At 42.6% G+C, this 16517-nt stretch overlaps 1 protein-coding gene across 1 annotated transcript in view; it reads right to left on the reverse strand.

Moving 5' to 3' along the window:
• Positions 1-3353, reverse strand: part of ATP2C1 (ATPase secretory pathway Ca2+ transporting 1) — a 137496-nt gene extending 134143 nt beyond the window's left edge. The window contains exon 1 of the mRNA XM_056128962.1: positions 2980-3353. Within this exon, the coding sequence (XP_055984937.1) occupies positions 2980-3087 (108 nt within the window). The 5' untranslated portion in view covers positions 3088-3353. The remainder of the gene's footprint in view (positions 1-2979) is intronic.
• Between the last annotated feature and the right edge of the window lie 13164 nt (positions 3354-16517).

Raw genomic sequence — 16517 nt, forward strand, 5'->3', positions numbered from 1 at the left:
CAAATCAGAGCCACAATGAGATGCCACCTCACACGGGTGAGAATGCCTGTTATCAAAAATAAACAAAAATGGCAAATGCTGGCAATAATGTGAAGTAAGGGGAATCAATGTGAGTGGGAATATAAATTGTTGCAAGCACTATGGAAAAATAGTAAAGAAGTTCCTTAAAAATTAAATATAGAACCACCATAAAAACTAGTCATGCCACTTTTGGTTATTTATCCAAAGAATATGAATCTGAATAGAGGCATCTCTGTGTTCATTTCAATGGCCACAAAATAAAAACAATCCTTGCGTGGATAAAGAGGTCATATATGTATAAACACAGAAGAATGCTTCTTGGCTATAGGATATGGATTCTTGCCACTCACAACTGCATGGATGGGATCTGAGATGATTATGCTAAGTGAAATAAGTCAATCAGAGGAAGGCAAATACAAACAAGTTCCCTAATTTGTTGAGTATAAAAGTGAAAAATTAATGAACAAACAAACCCTTTGGCTCTGACAACAGAGAAGTAGCTACCCCAGGAGAAGGTGATATGGGAAGGCTGGACCAGAGAGAGGGGACCAATCTATCAGTGTTAGGTAGTGAAAGAATAGTTGGGTGGTGTGGTAGACACAGCTACCGAGGTGAGAAATTGCACACCTAAACCTAGACAGTTTGCAAACTAAAGTACCTCATTCTAAACCAAGTCACCAAGGCTATAAAGCTAGGACAGGGGCAACTGTACTACCTGTATTACACATAGTCGACCCTGGCTTAAGCCCCGGCATCACTGTGCTCCCCTGAGCACCCCCAGAGTGATATGTGAGCACAGAGCCAGGGATAAACAATATGTACCACTCTTGTGGCCCCCCAAAAGACAAAGAGATATTGATCTTTTAAAAGATCACAAATAAACAAATGAAACCAGGCCCACAGGGGTTCCTAACTTTCTTCAGTACTTTCTAACTGGAGAGTCCTTGGCAAGACTTCTGAGGTTATTATGACTCAGTTCTTCCCCCTATATGATGAGAAGCTATTTTATAGGAATGAGAGGATTAGAAATAACACAAAGCAGGTTCTAAAATAAATGATAGACTTTCTTAACTTCCTTTATAACTGTCTAACAAACTTCCCTAAGTTAGCCACCCTCAGCCCTGACCTTCTTTTCTTCATTCTGTGAGACAAATGCTCTGTAGAGTTGAAACCGTTTTCAGAGAGGAATCAAAAATGTTTCTCTTGATGGAGACATGAACTCATCTGGAAGTTAAGAATTTGGCATGATGTTTCTTGCTTTTCCCAAGTCTTTTCAAAAATGTTTATGCATTGGGGAACGCCTTCTCCTCCCGCCAATTCAAGTCACAGAAATCAAATGCATTGTGTCATATTTTAAACATGTACAAGTAGAGGCCAGAAAGATACTACAATGAGGATGACTCTTCCTTTGCATGTTCAATTTCCCAGCATCCCATCTGGTCCCTGAGCCCACTAGGACTAGTTCCTGAGTGCAGAGCCAAGAGTAAACCCTGAGCAGCACTGGGTATGACCCAAAAAGACAAAAATAGAAACACATAAGAAATATGCCCATATCCCCCCGAATGTATAGTACTGAAATAAAAAGGGAGAGGGAGCACTTAATTCACAGTTTCCTGTTCCAATCCCATCCTGCATTCTTTCACCTCGACCGCTGCTCACTCTGCTGTCACCTGTTACAAGGAGGGGCAGGAATAAGCCCCCTGAAGAGGGCAGATAATATGCAGAGCCCCACCACTTGAGCCTCTTGGCTTTCTACTTCAAAAACTAAAACCTGAGACTTGGAACCCAAGAGGCTGCTTTGTAATCTCTAAGCTCTCTCGCCAAAGTCAGAGATAACTGGGCCAGTCTCCCTCCTATAGTGAGCCCGTTTGAACTTCTGGTTGTTGTAAAAAAAATCATTCAAGCATATCATAAAAGTAGTTTCCTCTTGGATGATCGTTAATGAATTTCAGCTTCCAAATTATGCTTCAACATTTTAGAAGATTTTCCGTTGGCTGACCTTTGCTTTCACTTTCTAGAAGAGTTTTATTCAAGTAGGTCATCTCTATAAATACAGGACACGACTAATTTCCTCCCATGCAGTTCTGTGGTTCTAGTTATAAGCACAAAGAACAAGCAATTTGTGACTCTTTGCAGCAATACATTTGTCCTTTACCACTGCCATACTTCCTCTCAAATGAGCCATTTCTTCTAACAATTTGGTACAATTCAGAAAAGCAGTTTTTACAAATGTCCTTTTCATCACTTTAAGGGATAGAATTATATAAATCTAAAAAACAATAAAATAAAAATGAATGTACGAGTTTAAACAAAATAAGACATTTTGATCGTTTCTTTTTCATGTTTAAACTCCCACACGCTAAAGCCTACTACTAGACATCCTAATATTTGATTGGCTAAACAGACAGAAATTTGCAGTTTTACATCCCCTATCCTTCATCCGAAAATGACTATTTACGTCTGAATGATCTTGACAGCTCCTTAACGATCTGTTGAAGGCTTTCATATTTACAGTTTACAAGAGGTTTTCTGCTTTGCAAATCCTCGTGAGAGTTACATACTCAGACATGCAGACAAGAAGACAAGAATATTTCCAGGACCTGCTACTTTTGTTTGTTGAAATAGTAATAGTTTTAAAATTTGTACTCGAGACTCTGAAAAATTATCAAGGAATCCACAGCATGACTCTGAATGAGTAGTTTAGAAGTTGGCAGTTAGTAAGAGAAACCCATGGTTTTATTCTAGAACTTCAGTTTTGTATCAGTATCTAAATGTCTCCAGTAAATCTCCACACACCTGCTCACCCCTTCAATTGTCAAGTCGGAAAAGCACAAAGCAGTGCCAACTTGTACATATAAACAGGTAAACCAGCAGTCCCTCAAAACCACCCAGTGACGTAAAAGCAACACACAGAAGTGGATACCCATCAACAAAGAGATAATGAAAACAAAGCAATACCTGTTCTTCAGCTCTTTGGTGTCTCAGCATCGACAAATATTTCCTAATGGCATGGAGAGGATATTTTTTGAAATAAGAGACTCGAGACTGGGGCAACAGATTAGCCATGGCGAGGAAAGCAAGATAAAAGTCCTTGTCTGGCCCACCCTGTCAGTCACCATACGAAATTTTGAAGCTTCCCACTTTCAATGATGCCTGAGGATTTGCTCGCTGTTGCCGGCCACTTTTCCTCCAAACAAAGCAAATGTTCTTCTGGCTTCTTCCTTCTCAGGCCCAGTTTCTGCTGAAACCAGACAGCCAAGTAGGAATCGGATCTAAAAGCATCCAGAAAGGCAATGTCCACAGGGCACTGGGAGCCAGGTGGAATTCGGGGGCTGGTCCACAGAATGCAAATGACTTCGTGGTAGTGCTGTTACTGTCCTATTTCTAGAACAGCGTTCTGGTGTGAGCTATGTTAATATTAGCTAGCTGATGACTTTCCACACCCACAGACTCTCGGGAGGTTGCATCTGAATTCTTCTGACAGCCCTTCTGTCTCTTAAAGAGGACATGACATGTGACTTTTCCCATTTCCTTCTTCTAGATTTCTTATCCTTGGGAACACACACAGACAGCCCAGAGCTGCCTCTCAGCCCTGCAGTGTGGATTCATTCTGGCTGGAGAAGTGTAGTTTGGGGAAGATTTCTGGAAAAAAATTAACAAATTACCACACTCCTCATTATGATGGAGAGCTGTGGGCACTGAGAGCTTCACCAGGTCATGCATTATGCAGTATCCTCTACTTGCAGTTACTTTACCTGAAGTGAACAATTGAGGCAAACAGATTCTCCTATGAGTTCAAAGGCTCCTCTCCGCTTCAAATCCTTATCTGAGATCCACAGACTGAATCCAGGAATAGGACATCTCCCCAGGATTTATTCTGAGTGCAAGAGAGAGAAAAATGTCATATACGCTTTCCATGATAAAAAGGATCTATGCTTTTGATTAAAAAGAACATGAGAAGTCTAAGGTCTTAAAGGAGCCAAAATCATGAACCTTGGAAGTTCAATATTTTCTTCCTGTGCAATAGAAATTACCTGTGGAAGCTGAACAGTCTCCAATGCTGCCTTATGTTTTATATTGTTGTAATCCTTTTCACTTTGCAGTGCTCAGTTCATTTGATGGGAACATTTAGCCACTTCTGTGAGGAGCTGTTGCAGAGAGTCTAGGCTGGACATCAGGAAAATCCAGGGATTTGCTTTCAAATGGAAAGAGAGAGCTGGGCATTTTCTCTGCCCAGTGAATGCTGAGGTCGGAGTGAAGGGTAAATAGAGGGTGGGGAGGGCCCCACATTCTAGCCCAAGCCAGGCCCGTGGACATCCCTCCTGCCTCTCCCAGCTGGCCTCCTGCCTTCAGGGAACACACTTGCAGGCCCTAGCGTGGGCTGTACTGTGAGTAGGCCCTGACCAGCTGTCAGGCTGGCCACAGGCCCACTTGCAAGGTGATCTTCCTCTTACCAGGGCCCCTGCTGACAGTGCTGAGCAATCATTTACATAAAGCTGCTGCAGGGATGGACTTCTGGAGAGGCCCTGCCCTCCTGTCTGCTCTCCAGGTGTACCCTCTGCACTGACAGACACTGCCAGCCCTGTGCACGCTGCATTCTAATGAGGCCAGAGAGCACCAAAATACACAGAGCTCCCTGCAGTGCACACTCTGCTAACCCACAGACCAGAAACACCAGATAACCGTGCACCCAGCAGGCCCAGACCCTGGAAAGAGGTGGGAGGGCCCTGGACATAGTTGGGGACAATAAAGGCACTGTTTCTAGACTCCCTCGAGGAATTCTCAAGTTGCCCTTTCCCCTCCCCTCTCTTTTCAAGTATGCAAATCTTCAGAGGTGCCTCTTACATGGGCAGAAGTCAAGGGCCAGACAACACCCACTACACCCATGGGGATCTGCATCCAATGGACAGGCATGAAGCAACCTTTCTTCCAAAAGAAGTTATTCTAGACCTCCTCTTCCCAGGCTGAGGAAAGTGACTGGAGATCTGGGAGGGAAAGGGAGCAAATAAATAATCCCACTCCCCTAATTTTGTCCCTACTAGGTTCAAGAGTACTAGAAAAGCTAGTGTAACAAATACAACCAAAATTTGGGGACTGGAGCAATAGGACAGCAGGTACGGCGTTTGCCTTGCATGCAGCCATCCCGGGTTTGATTCCTAGCATCCCATATGGTCCCCCGAGCATTGCCAGGAGTGATTCCTGAGCGCAAAGCCAGGAATAACCCCTGAGCGTTGCTGGGTGTGACCCAAAAAGTAAAACAAAACAAAAACAAATACAACCAAAATTCTCATAGGTGTTTAATTGATAATAGGTAGGTATAAATCATCTCCAACATCTTATTGTACCTTTTGCTGAAGCAGTGCAAAATCATTTAAATGGAACTGCTGGCACCCTTGAACACTCTATGTAGGTGCTGAAGCCCAGAGAGGGCAAACAATTTGCTAAAGTCACACAGCTGCGAAGCAGAGGAGAAAAGATCCCGAATAGGATGACCTCTAACTTTTTATCCCTATGAGTGAAAGGCACAGACTTCTAGTCCACATCCAGAAATGTATTTCCAAGAAATTCCCTCAAAGAAGGAAAGGCACAGACTTGGCCTCATTATAAAGTCACACAAATGTAAACTGATAGAAATAGATAACTAAGATAACTCAAGCCCCAAACCAACTGACAACCATTGCTTCCTATGATGGATTATCTATAAATACTAATACTTGTGACTTACCTCTTTAACGTTCCTTTCTGAAATGATTCCAGGGATTTTAAGAAGAGGTTGTTTGCAAAGTTTGAAAATGATCCCCCATCTCCGTGTCTATTGGACATGGCTTACCATGATCCAGTTCAATGTTTGATCCCAGAAACCAGGGGGGCTTTACGTTCCACTTTTCAGGTGACAGTCAGCAGTGCCTTTGTGTCCATAGTTTGAGGACTCTGCCGGGTCAGCCTGGAGCAGTGCCCTTTGGACCTCACTGACTCGGTTGCCTTGAGGAAAAGCAGTTGACCGGACTCTGATGGCTACAGTGTCCTGTAGAAACCAAAAGAACTCACTTGACTCTGCCTCAAGAACAAGAAGTCTATTCTGTCCTTGACAAGGAGCACACAAAGGAGTCAAAACATTGTTATATTTTACTCCTACCTCTTGTCCCCAGCTCAAAAGTAAAATAAGCCAAAGGAAAAGTCGTAGACTATGACTGCAACGCTAAAAGAACATCCTGTGTTCTTTTCTGATTTCTAAGAATTACCTGCTGTTTGACAAATAGCTGAAAACATGGGCACTTGCCATTGCTTTACTTCAAAAAGCAACAGCAAGAGGCAAAATAAAAGTCAGGTACATCAGGAGTAAAAAGAGGTATTTTTTAAAGTTTATTCCTTTTTGGGTATTGGAGAAAATGAGATGGAACGTGGGTATGGGAAGTCAACTGGCAGAGACAGGACACATTATTGGTATTTCACTGAGGTACAACAATGTAGACTTGCCAAGGAGAAAAAGCAAGGAAGAGAGAGGTAACCCAGTGCCGAATTCAAGATGAGAAAGATGAAGGGCTGTAGAAAATGAATCTCCGGGACACCTTTGAGTTAACAGAGTTTCCAAACTGCGCCCGATGAAAAACAGAAACCCCACTAATCTCCTTTTCTTTTTCCTTCCAAGCAGTGCTGGGAAATTCCATCAGGAACATGTCCCCGTTTTCTGGGAATTAATCCAAGCCAGTTATAAAGTGAAGGGCAGGCTGTTAGAATGATGGAGAAGCAGCTAGCTGAGAAAGCAGAAACCATTTTTTTTATTATTAATCCACTGAGAAATCTCTCTCATCTGATGGGATCTGTGGATATTGACTTCATCTTCTGCTCCCAAGGACAGATTTCAAGGAAATCAGGCCCAGGAAAGGGAGGCATTTACTTGCTTATCAGAACAAGTGATTGATGCCCAAATCCCACCTATCTTTTATGCATGATTAAAGCCCTTCCTCCGACTAAAGTTTAAAGTTACTTCCTCCGACGCTTTTTACATTTTTTTACCCCCTTTTTCTATCTTTTTTTGTTTTTGTTTTTGTTTGTTGTTTTTTGGGTCATACCTAGTGGTGCTCAGGACTCACTCTCTCCTGGCTCTGCGCTTTGGGCTCTAGGATGGCTCCTGGTTGTGCTTGGGGGACCATAAGGGTTGCCAGGCATTGAACCTGGGTCAGATGTGTGCAAGGCAAGCACCCTACCTGCTGTAGTACAGCTCTGGCACCTCCCATGATATTTTCTGGGTGCCCCCACCATGTATGGAGTAATATTCTGAGTAAAGTGCTTTTTCCCTTTCCCAAAAGTCACATTCAAAATCACCCCCATCCCTCCCTTCTCATTATATTCTCAAACCCTGAGATGTTTCTAATTGCTCTCTTTGTCAGCTATGCAATGAAATTGCTTCCTGTGTTCTAAATTTTCCAAATCTATTTAATAGCATATATTTCCAAAATCGCAAAAATAATTTAACAACAATCCTGCTCCCAGGGAACTCTTAACCTCCACTCAGGAAAACACTGCTGTCCTTTGTCCTGCTGGCTTTAGGCCACAGATATGTCCACAACAACTGGAGAGCTTCTGAAGCTCAGGTCCCTGCCCCAACCTTAGAACTTTGATTCAGTAAGTGTGGGTGCCACGAACACCACAGGAGCAAAGATGTCACATCTACCACAACTCTCCTAATATGCTCAAGCAGCAGGGAGTATGACGGCCTCACATGGAGAACCACTGGTCAGGGAGGAGGGCTTTCCCAGGTGCAGTCTGAAGAACACAAAGTGTTTGCTGGAGCACTTTGCAAATTTTCTTCAGATCTGCATATTTTTTATGGGAGTCACCCCTAGCATTACTTGGGGCTACCAGGACATCAACTTGGGGTGCTGGAAGTGTTAGCAGGCAGTGCCAGGGAGCAAACTCAGGACTCAAACATTTCTTCAGTCTCTATTTCTGCTGGTGCAACCACTTTTCCATGAGAGAGACCTTGCAGTCCCAGAGGGCCTCCCACTGAGCTCCACTTTCTCAGTGATATCTGTGTTTGCTATCAGATTGTTCTCACTCTCAGAGTTCCTCTTATCAAGTCTCTGAGGCACTATCAGTGTTCTTAGCTCAAGGGAGATCAACCCTTTCTTTAAGCTCAGAGCCAGAAACTGCAGCTGCCTCCACTAACACTCTCTCCTCTCCTGTCTCTCTAGCTCCTTGTTCCATTTTCCTGGTGGAGATGGAAGCATCTCAGATCTGGAAGAGGGCCTCAGGAAATCAGGAATCTCAACTCAAGAATTTCCAAAATCAGGACTGGAGCAATAGTACAGAGGGGAGGGTGCTTGCCTTACATGCAGGCGACCTGGAAACAATTCACAGCACCCCCAGATGGTCTCCCAAGTCCTGCCAGGAGTGATTCCTGAGTGCAAAGCTAGGAGTAAGCTCTGAGCACCACGTAAAGAGTGATTTTTTTGTTTGTTTTTAATTGAATCACCATGAGCTACACTTACAAGGCTTTTTTTTTCATGTTTGAGTTTCAGTCATACAATGCTCAAACACCCATCCCTCCAGCAGTGTAAATTTTCCACCACCATTGTCCCCAGTATTCCTTTTTCCCTCCCTCATCCCACCCCAGCCCCTCCCCTATTGCAGACAGTTTCCCTCTTACTCTCTCTCACTCTACTTATGGACATTATGATTTGCAATACAATAATGAAAGGTCATCACATTTGGTCCTTTTTCTACTTTGAGCACACATCTCCCATCCTGAGCGATCCCTCCAACCATCCTTGACTTAGTAATCCCTTCTCCATTCCAGCTGCCTTCTCCCCCAGCTCATAAGGCAGGCTTCCAACTATGGGGCAATATTTCTGGCCCTGTCTCTACTGTCCATGGGTGTTACTATCATGATATTTTATATTCCACAAATGAGTGTAGTTATTCTATGTCTGTCCCTCTCTTTCTGACTCATTTCACTTAGCATGATACTCTCCATGACCATTCACTTATAAGCAAATTTCATGACTTCATCTTTTCTAACAGTTGCATAGTATTCCATTGTGCAGATGTAACAAAGTTTCTTTAACCAGTCATCTATTCTCAGGCACTCAGGTTTTTTCCAGATTCTGGCTATTGTGAACAGTGCTGCAATGAACATACAGGGGCAGATTCATTTCTACTGTGCTTTTTTGCACCCTCAGGATATATTCCCAGAAGTGGTATTGCTGGATCACATGGAAGTTCAATTTCTAGTTTTTTAAGGAATGCTCAAATTGCTTTCCAAAAAGGCTGGACCAGTCGGCACTCCCACCAACAATGAAAAAGAGTCCCTTTCTCTCTACATCTGGGCCAGGACTGGTTGTTCTTGTTCTTTTTGATGTGTGCCAGTCTAAAGAGTGATTCCTACTAAGGATTTACCCACAACTCTTCCTTTGATAGAAGCAGACAGGAACCCTGGCAAGTTTAGCCTTATGGGAGGACTTGAAAGCAAGTCTTTGAAGCCAGATCGCTTTCTTGGAACTTTATTTCTCCTAATTAACCTCAGTGACCACACTTTGCTCTTTCTAAGCCCCAGGACCAACTCAGGAAAGGCAGTCTCCTCCTACAGAGGAAAGAGAGTAATGGTTTATCCCAGGAGAATTTTCAAATTGGTGATCCTGCTATCTAAAAATTTTGTACAAAATTGAATGTCCAAATCTGGAAAACACATTTTGCCCTTCCAATAGAGCACTTTGCCTAATGGGAAGAGAGAACAGGTGTGTGGGATTTCCCTGTCAGGTCGGGTGCTTTGATAAGTAAGGAAGTAAAAGTGAAAGCAGATGTGTAATTGGGTGAGGCCTGTCTGACTGCAGAATGCCTTTGGCACCTAGAAGCCACCCAACTGCCCTTCTCATTTCCCTGACGCCATCAGCTAAGTGGAAGTCAAATGGCCAGAGAACTCAAATACTTGTGTTCAGTTTTGTGACAATGCCCAAAGTAACTCACTCACTGTCACTCTTACCTCCGAAGTCTAAAGACGATGACAGCTGATATGTAATAAAGACAATAGGGGCTAGAGAGACAGTAGGAGGTCAAAGGCTTGATCCCTGGTACCACACTGTCTCTCCAAAGCACTGAGGAAGGAAAGAAGGAATGCTGAGAAGAAACCTAAATACCGCTGCAGAATTCCTCAGTCTCAGGAACTGAAGACTTAGAGGTGGAGGTGGAAGCAGGTGGGTTGGTTGAAGTTCCTTATGGAACATTTGGTCCAGATCCTCCCTCATTCCACTCAGGACAGATCTGACACGTACTTGCAGAAAAATTAGTTTCTCTTCTCTATTGTTCACTGAGTTCTCTGGACTTGTGTCCTATATATTTTTTAGTGCTTGATTGTTCACTGAGAGAGAGCACAGCAAAGGACAATCATCTCTGGATGTGACTGCCTCCTTTTTTCATTCCTTAGGTCTCAGCTTACATAAAACCTCCTTAGAGAGAGCTGCCACATGGCTCTCTCTAGAATAGCTGTGTTCCGACTTTTTCCTCTGCCTAGCTAGTCCTTCCTAGAGCACCTAGCTTGTAAAATGCAGTTTCATGACTCCAGAGATTTTGTGAAGCTCTCCATCTCCAACCTGCATGGTTCTTTCTGAAGAATGAAATTTACTTCCTGAATGAGAGTAGGCAGTAACCTGGGGTCTTGATCAACCTAGAATCAAGAGGCAGTAACCTGGGGTCTTGATCAACCTAGAATCCTCACCCTGTCTTCCAGGTAGATGCTGGGTGATCATAGCAATTCAGTAAGAATGAATGAACCAATTAGAACAAGGTGGCTCTTGCCTGGGAAAGATGTTTACAAGTACCATGGCTCTTTAGGTGTTGAGAGAAAGCAAAACTCCCTTTGGGAGCTTTCACTCATAAACCTACTCATGATTTGAGATTGCCCAGTCCCTGAAAATGAAAGTTTTAGACCTGTGTCACCTGTACTTGCTCTCTCTTCCCTCCAGCTGAGACCTGTAAGCGCAGGGGACTTCCAGAAGAGAGGGCTGGGTCTTGTCCCCTGTCCTGTTTAACATTTCTCCTCCTGCTCTCACCTGCGATCAGATTTCTGATTTGGCAGTGTCTGGAGAGAGGTCATGAGGATGGAGAGTTCTGACTTGGCTCATGTTGCTGTGACACTGTTACTGGTACTTGCTCTAGAGAAAAGGGTTGGTGTGAAGGAAACAGGTCTGTTCAGGTGCTACCCACCTGAGAAGATGGTGGACCTGAGTATAAACAAAAAATGTATATTAAGCCCCGTGGCTCTCTCTCACAGCCTGCATTTTAAAAAAATTTTATTAATGAAATACCATGAGGTACAGTTGTAGACTTACAAATTTTTGTTTTCTGTATATTTTCTAGTGAGCTATGCTTTACACATTTAAATATTTAATAGCACTTACATTTTATTTTATTTATTTTGACTTGGTTCACATTCTGTGGTGCTTGGTGTTGATTGAACCTGGGTCCTCCTACATGCATTGCATGTGCTCATCCTTTCTTTCTCTCTTTCTTTCTTTCTTTCTTTCTTTCTTTCTTTCTCTCTCTCTCTCTCTAGTCCTTTATATTTTTATTTTTGCATGTCATAGAAATCTACCTTATCGTCCTCCTAGTGACTATCTCCTAATCTCATATATTAATCTCCACAGAATTTTAATTCACATTTTAGTTCTAGGATATACTTGTTTGCCTGAAGTATATTTTAGGGCTATAATTACCGCAATTTTAGACAAAGATTGGGTGCCTCAAACACCAAAAATTTATTTCCACACAGTTCAGAGTCTGGGAACAAAATGTTTACTTCCGTTTTTTTTGGGGGGGTTGTTCTGATTTGGGGTCACATGTGGTGGTGATCAAGACTTATCCTGGCTCTCTGCGCTTTGGGATCACCCCTACTGGGCTCGGGGAACCACATGGGTACTGGGGATTGAAGCTGGGTTGGCCATGTCCAAGGCAAACACCCTACTCACTGCACTATCTCTCTAGCCCCTGCAAGTTGACTTTCTTTGGGTCCTCCCTGCTGGTTGTTGGCCATCTTCACCCTGAGACTTCCCCCGGATACAACTTTGTGCCCACTTTCACTTTGATGAGCATCCCATTCATATTGGATGAGACATACCCTAATGGCTTCAATTTCACTCCTTCCTTTAAGACCTTTTCTCCAGGTAGGTAGCCACATTCAGAGGATGTGGCTCCTTAGCACTTCAACCTTTGAATTTTATATGAAATTGCAACACAAATCTGTTTTCTCAATGGATCTATTTTCAGATGTTATTGTTCTATTCTCATGCTATCATCATCGCTGCGAACTTAGAGACTAGTTAAAACACAATCACTAGAAATTGACAATTGTTAGTGTTTTTCCATCCTTTGCTAACCATCAGAGTTTCTTCTCTTTCCTACTAGAAACCAATGTTTTTAACGTATTTGTTTGTTTGATTTGGTCTTTGGGTCACATCAGACATCACTTAGGGGATTCTCCAGGCTCACTGATCAGTGGTTGCTCCTGACATTGTTTGGGGGAACATGTGGTGCCTGGGTTCAATCAGGGGCTCCCACAATCAAAACATGAATTCCAATTCTTTGAACAATCTCCTTGTGGGCACCTCTGCCCTCCCCCATATTTTATTTGGACTTTTATTATAATGGAGTTCCCTTTATGAAGAGGTAGGTCAATGTTTAGCATCAAACTTGCTTCCCAAGGCTCAATAATTAAAACATTTGCATCCATTAAATATTTATAGGTAACTTTATTAACTATCATATGCTGACCCCCTTATACTGTACTATGAATTTTCTTTGCACCACCTCCACAGTACCCTGTAAAGCAGGAATAAGGCTCAAAAGAGTCAAGTTACTTAGCAGAGGGTACATAGCATATGACTGACTGTTTAAGATTCCATTTTTTTATTTTTGACTCCAAAACCCAAGCTCTCAGCCATTACACATTCTGTCTTCATAGCTATTTGTGTTTCTCCCTCCATCTCCATCTCCACACAGAATGCCTGGTGCCTGGTAGTCAGCTCATAGATGTGCTTGTAAAATAAACTAAGCTAAATAGCACTCCAATCACCTTGTTGTCATTGCTTCTATTTAAAACCGTGGTGACCAGTGAGTTATTTTAAGGTTGGTTTGCTGCAGTTGAAGTAACTGATATGCAGTCAGGATCCTCCCACTTCCTGGACGCTGAGTCTCTGCTTCCCAGTAATGACAACTACCTTTGCTTTCCTGTGTTTTCCTGGTCTTTGACACAAATTTCACACTTAAATACCAGGCTCCATTATAGCTGGTCACCTGGTGTTGTCATTTATCAGGGCACCAAGTCAATGCCATAAACAGTTTCACTGTGTTTTTTTTTTAAAAAAAAACTGAAAATTTTAAAAAACAGTTAAAAAACTTTTTAAAAACACTGAATTTTTAAAAGAAAACAGACCAACTTTAAGGAAAACAATGGACACCTAGCCACAAATGCTGGTTCTCCATTATCACTGGGGGATTTGTTCACTGACTGCCCTCTGAGCAGTATAGTACATAACTATATAGATGGTTTGGTGGGTTTCTTGGTCAGCTGGGGTTGCTACAGATACATACCTCAAACTTGGTGGTTCAAATAATAAAATGGACTTTCTCACAGTTCTAGATGCTAAGAAGTTCAGATTCCAGCACCTGGTGCCAAGAAATTTGGTTTTTGGTGAAGACTTATTTCCTGTCATTTACAGTTACTCCTTATGTCCTCACTTGGTCCTTTCTGAGAGGTGGAAGTGGAGGAAAAGGAGGAATAAGAGGTGGTGGTGGTGGTGGTGGTGGAGGAGGAGGAGGAGGAGGAGGAGGAGGAGGAGGAGGAGGAGGAGGAGGAGCAAAAGGAGGAGGAGGAGGAGGAGGAGGAGTAAGTAGGGAGAGAGAGAGAGAAGTGAAAGGATGAGAAAAAGGGATTAGAGAAAGGGCTCAATATTATCGCTTTTCTGATAAGGACATCAACCTAGTTGGATCAAATCCTAACCGTTTTGACCTCATAAAATCTTAGTTACTTCCTTAGAGTTACCATTTCCAAGTATAGTTACAGAGAGTTCAGACTTCAACACAAGAATTTCAAGGAGAACACAAACATTCAAACTATAAGAATGGGTCAAAATGAAGGGAGACGCCTTTGAAAATCTTAGCACATTAGAGCCAGAGTGATAGCACAGCAGATAACGTGTTTATCTTGCACACAGAAACCCATGTTCTATCCCCCAAACACTGCCAGGAGTAATTTCTGAGTGCAGAGCCAGGAGTAGCACCTGAGCATCACTGCATATAACCCAAAAAGCCAAAAAAAATTGTAGCACATGATTGGCCTCAGTCAGTGACTATAACAATACCTCTAGAGAGAGGTATCTAACTTAATTATATTTTCTATGTATTTATCTATATCAATATCTATAGCATATGTCTTTCACATACGTGTGCAAAATTTTAAACAATAACACATAGTCAAAATTTAAAAGCTGAATTACCAGGAAGAAAGACTACTATTATATAAAGGTGAAAATTTTTCTATCATAAAGTCTTCATTAACCATTAGAATGCAATTCTCATCCTAATTCACAGTTGCTTTACTCCAAATTTTTGACTTATTTCTTTGAACCATCTCTTGTCTCCTTTGGTATTGGTTTTCAGACACTCACATATAACTCTCTCTCCCCGGAGGCCTTTGTTTATAGTTATAGAATTTTTATTGCTACAGAACTCCTTTTGGCTCTTTATGATTTCTCTTGCTCCAAGTTCCTGTCTAGACCTGACACCCCATGATTTCGAGATGCTTCATGGTGAAAGCAATGTTTTAAACTCAAGGCTTGTCAAGCTCAAAAATATATAAGGTTGCAGGGGCAGCTAGTGTGGCGAAGTGCAGTTATTGTTTCTGTTCTGCAGAATGGTTAAAGAAGCTGGAAATGACAGCCAAAGTTGAGTGCTATTCCTTCGCATAGCTGCACATTCAGAAACAAGTCATTTTCCTCATGCTCTTGATGTCAGGGGATTTTCTGGTCCAAGAATTCCTTCAAGTGTGGTGCTGGTTTTCTAGCAGACACGTCTCAGTAGGGAGACCCTGAAGTTCCCCTCTTAGTGGCAGGTGTCTGCTGCTCATGGTATGCTTTTGCTCTCATTGCGGTCCCTTCTCTTTGTTGTTCCAAAGAGGCAGCCTGAGAACTGTGCCTTCTTTCAACAGCCTGACACTGCTGTCGAAAGACGCTCTGTGTCAGGCGTCTTGTTCTGGGTGAAAGCAGATGTAAAACTGATACGACTGCTGTTGCTAGTATTTTGTTGTTTTGTGTTTTGGCTTGGATTTTGCAGTGTGTGGTCCAGATCTAGGGCCTCACATTTATAAGGGAAGTTCTCTCTCCTTGAGCTACGTTTTGGGCCCATTTGAGACTACTATTTGAATTTTATTATTTTATTTGGGCTGGAGCGATAGCACAACAGGTAGGGCATTTGCCTTGCATATGGTTGACCCGGGTTCGATTCCTCCATCCCTCTCAGAGAGCCTGGTAAGCTACCAAGAGTACCCTGCCTACAACGCAGAGTCTGGCAAGCGCCCCGTGGCATATTCGGTATGCCAAAACAGTAACAACAAGTCTCACAATGGAGACGTTACTGGTGCCTGCTCAAGCAAATTGATGAACAACGGGAGGACAGTGCTCCAGTGCTGAGCTATTTAGGGTGGGTGTTCAGGGAACTAGGTTGTGTGAAGAATCAGTCCTGTATGCAAAGTATGTGTGCCAGCCCTTTGCATCATGTCCCTGGTTCCTAGTGTTTGAATTTTTTAAGGTGGCAGTGAGGGGGATGGATTATACCCAGCAGTACTCAGGGACTATTCCTGGCTCTGTGCTCAGAAATGACCCCTGGCTGTATGCAGTGCCAGAAATTTGAACTGGGGTCATCCACATGCAAAACAAGGGTTTTAACCCCTATACCTTCTCCCTGCCCCCCACTGTTTGAATAGTACCATGCATCAAATTCACTCAAATATCTGAACAAAGAATGTTACTTTGCTCATTTTAAATACATGAGAACTAAAATAAAATTTTAAGATAATTTTACAGGACAATAGTTTTCCCAGTATTATTCTAGCTTAGCTGCTTTCTCCCTTTCCCATATTAAATATAGAGTCCCCTTGCTCTGAGAGCAGAAGTGTTGCTTATGACTGAAGTCATGTCTTACCTTCTCTTCTGAAAACACAGCAGCAACATGAAGACATCAAGTAAACCTGAAGCAAGCCATTCCTCGGACCCTTGATTCCTGATGAGAGCCACAAAAGAGAGCAGTGAAGAACAGCAGTCCCCTTTATCTGTAGGGGGATGTGTTCCAGGACCCCAAAGTGGATATGAAACCACGAATAGAGTCAAGGCCCATATATACTCTGTTATTTCCGATGCATGCCTAGAATAAATTTGATGTCTAAAATGGGCATATGAAAGTACATTCCCAACAACTCTAATAAAATAATCAATTATGATAATACAGTA

The sequence above is a fragment of the Sorex fumeus genome, unplaced genomic scaffold (genome assembly GCF_029834395.1).
Source record: "Sorex fumeus unplaced genomic scaffold, SorFum_2.1 ptg000072l, whole genome shotgun sequence".
Classification (NCBI taxonomy): Eukaryota; Metazoa; Chordata; class Mammalia; order Eulipotyphla; family Soricidae; genus Sorex; species Sorex fumeus.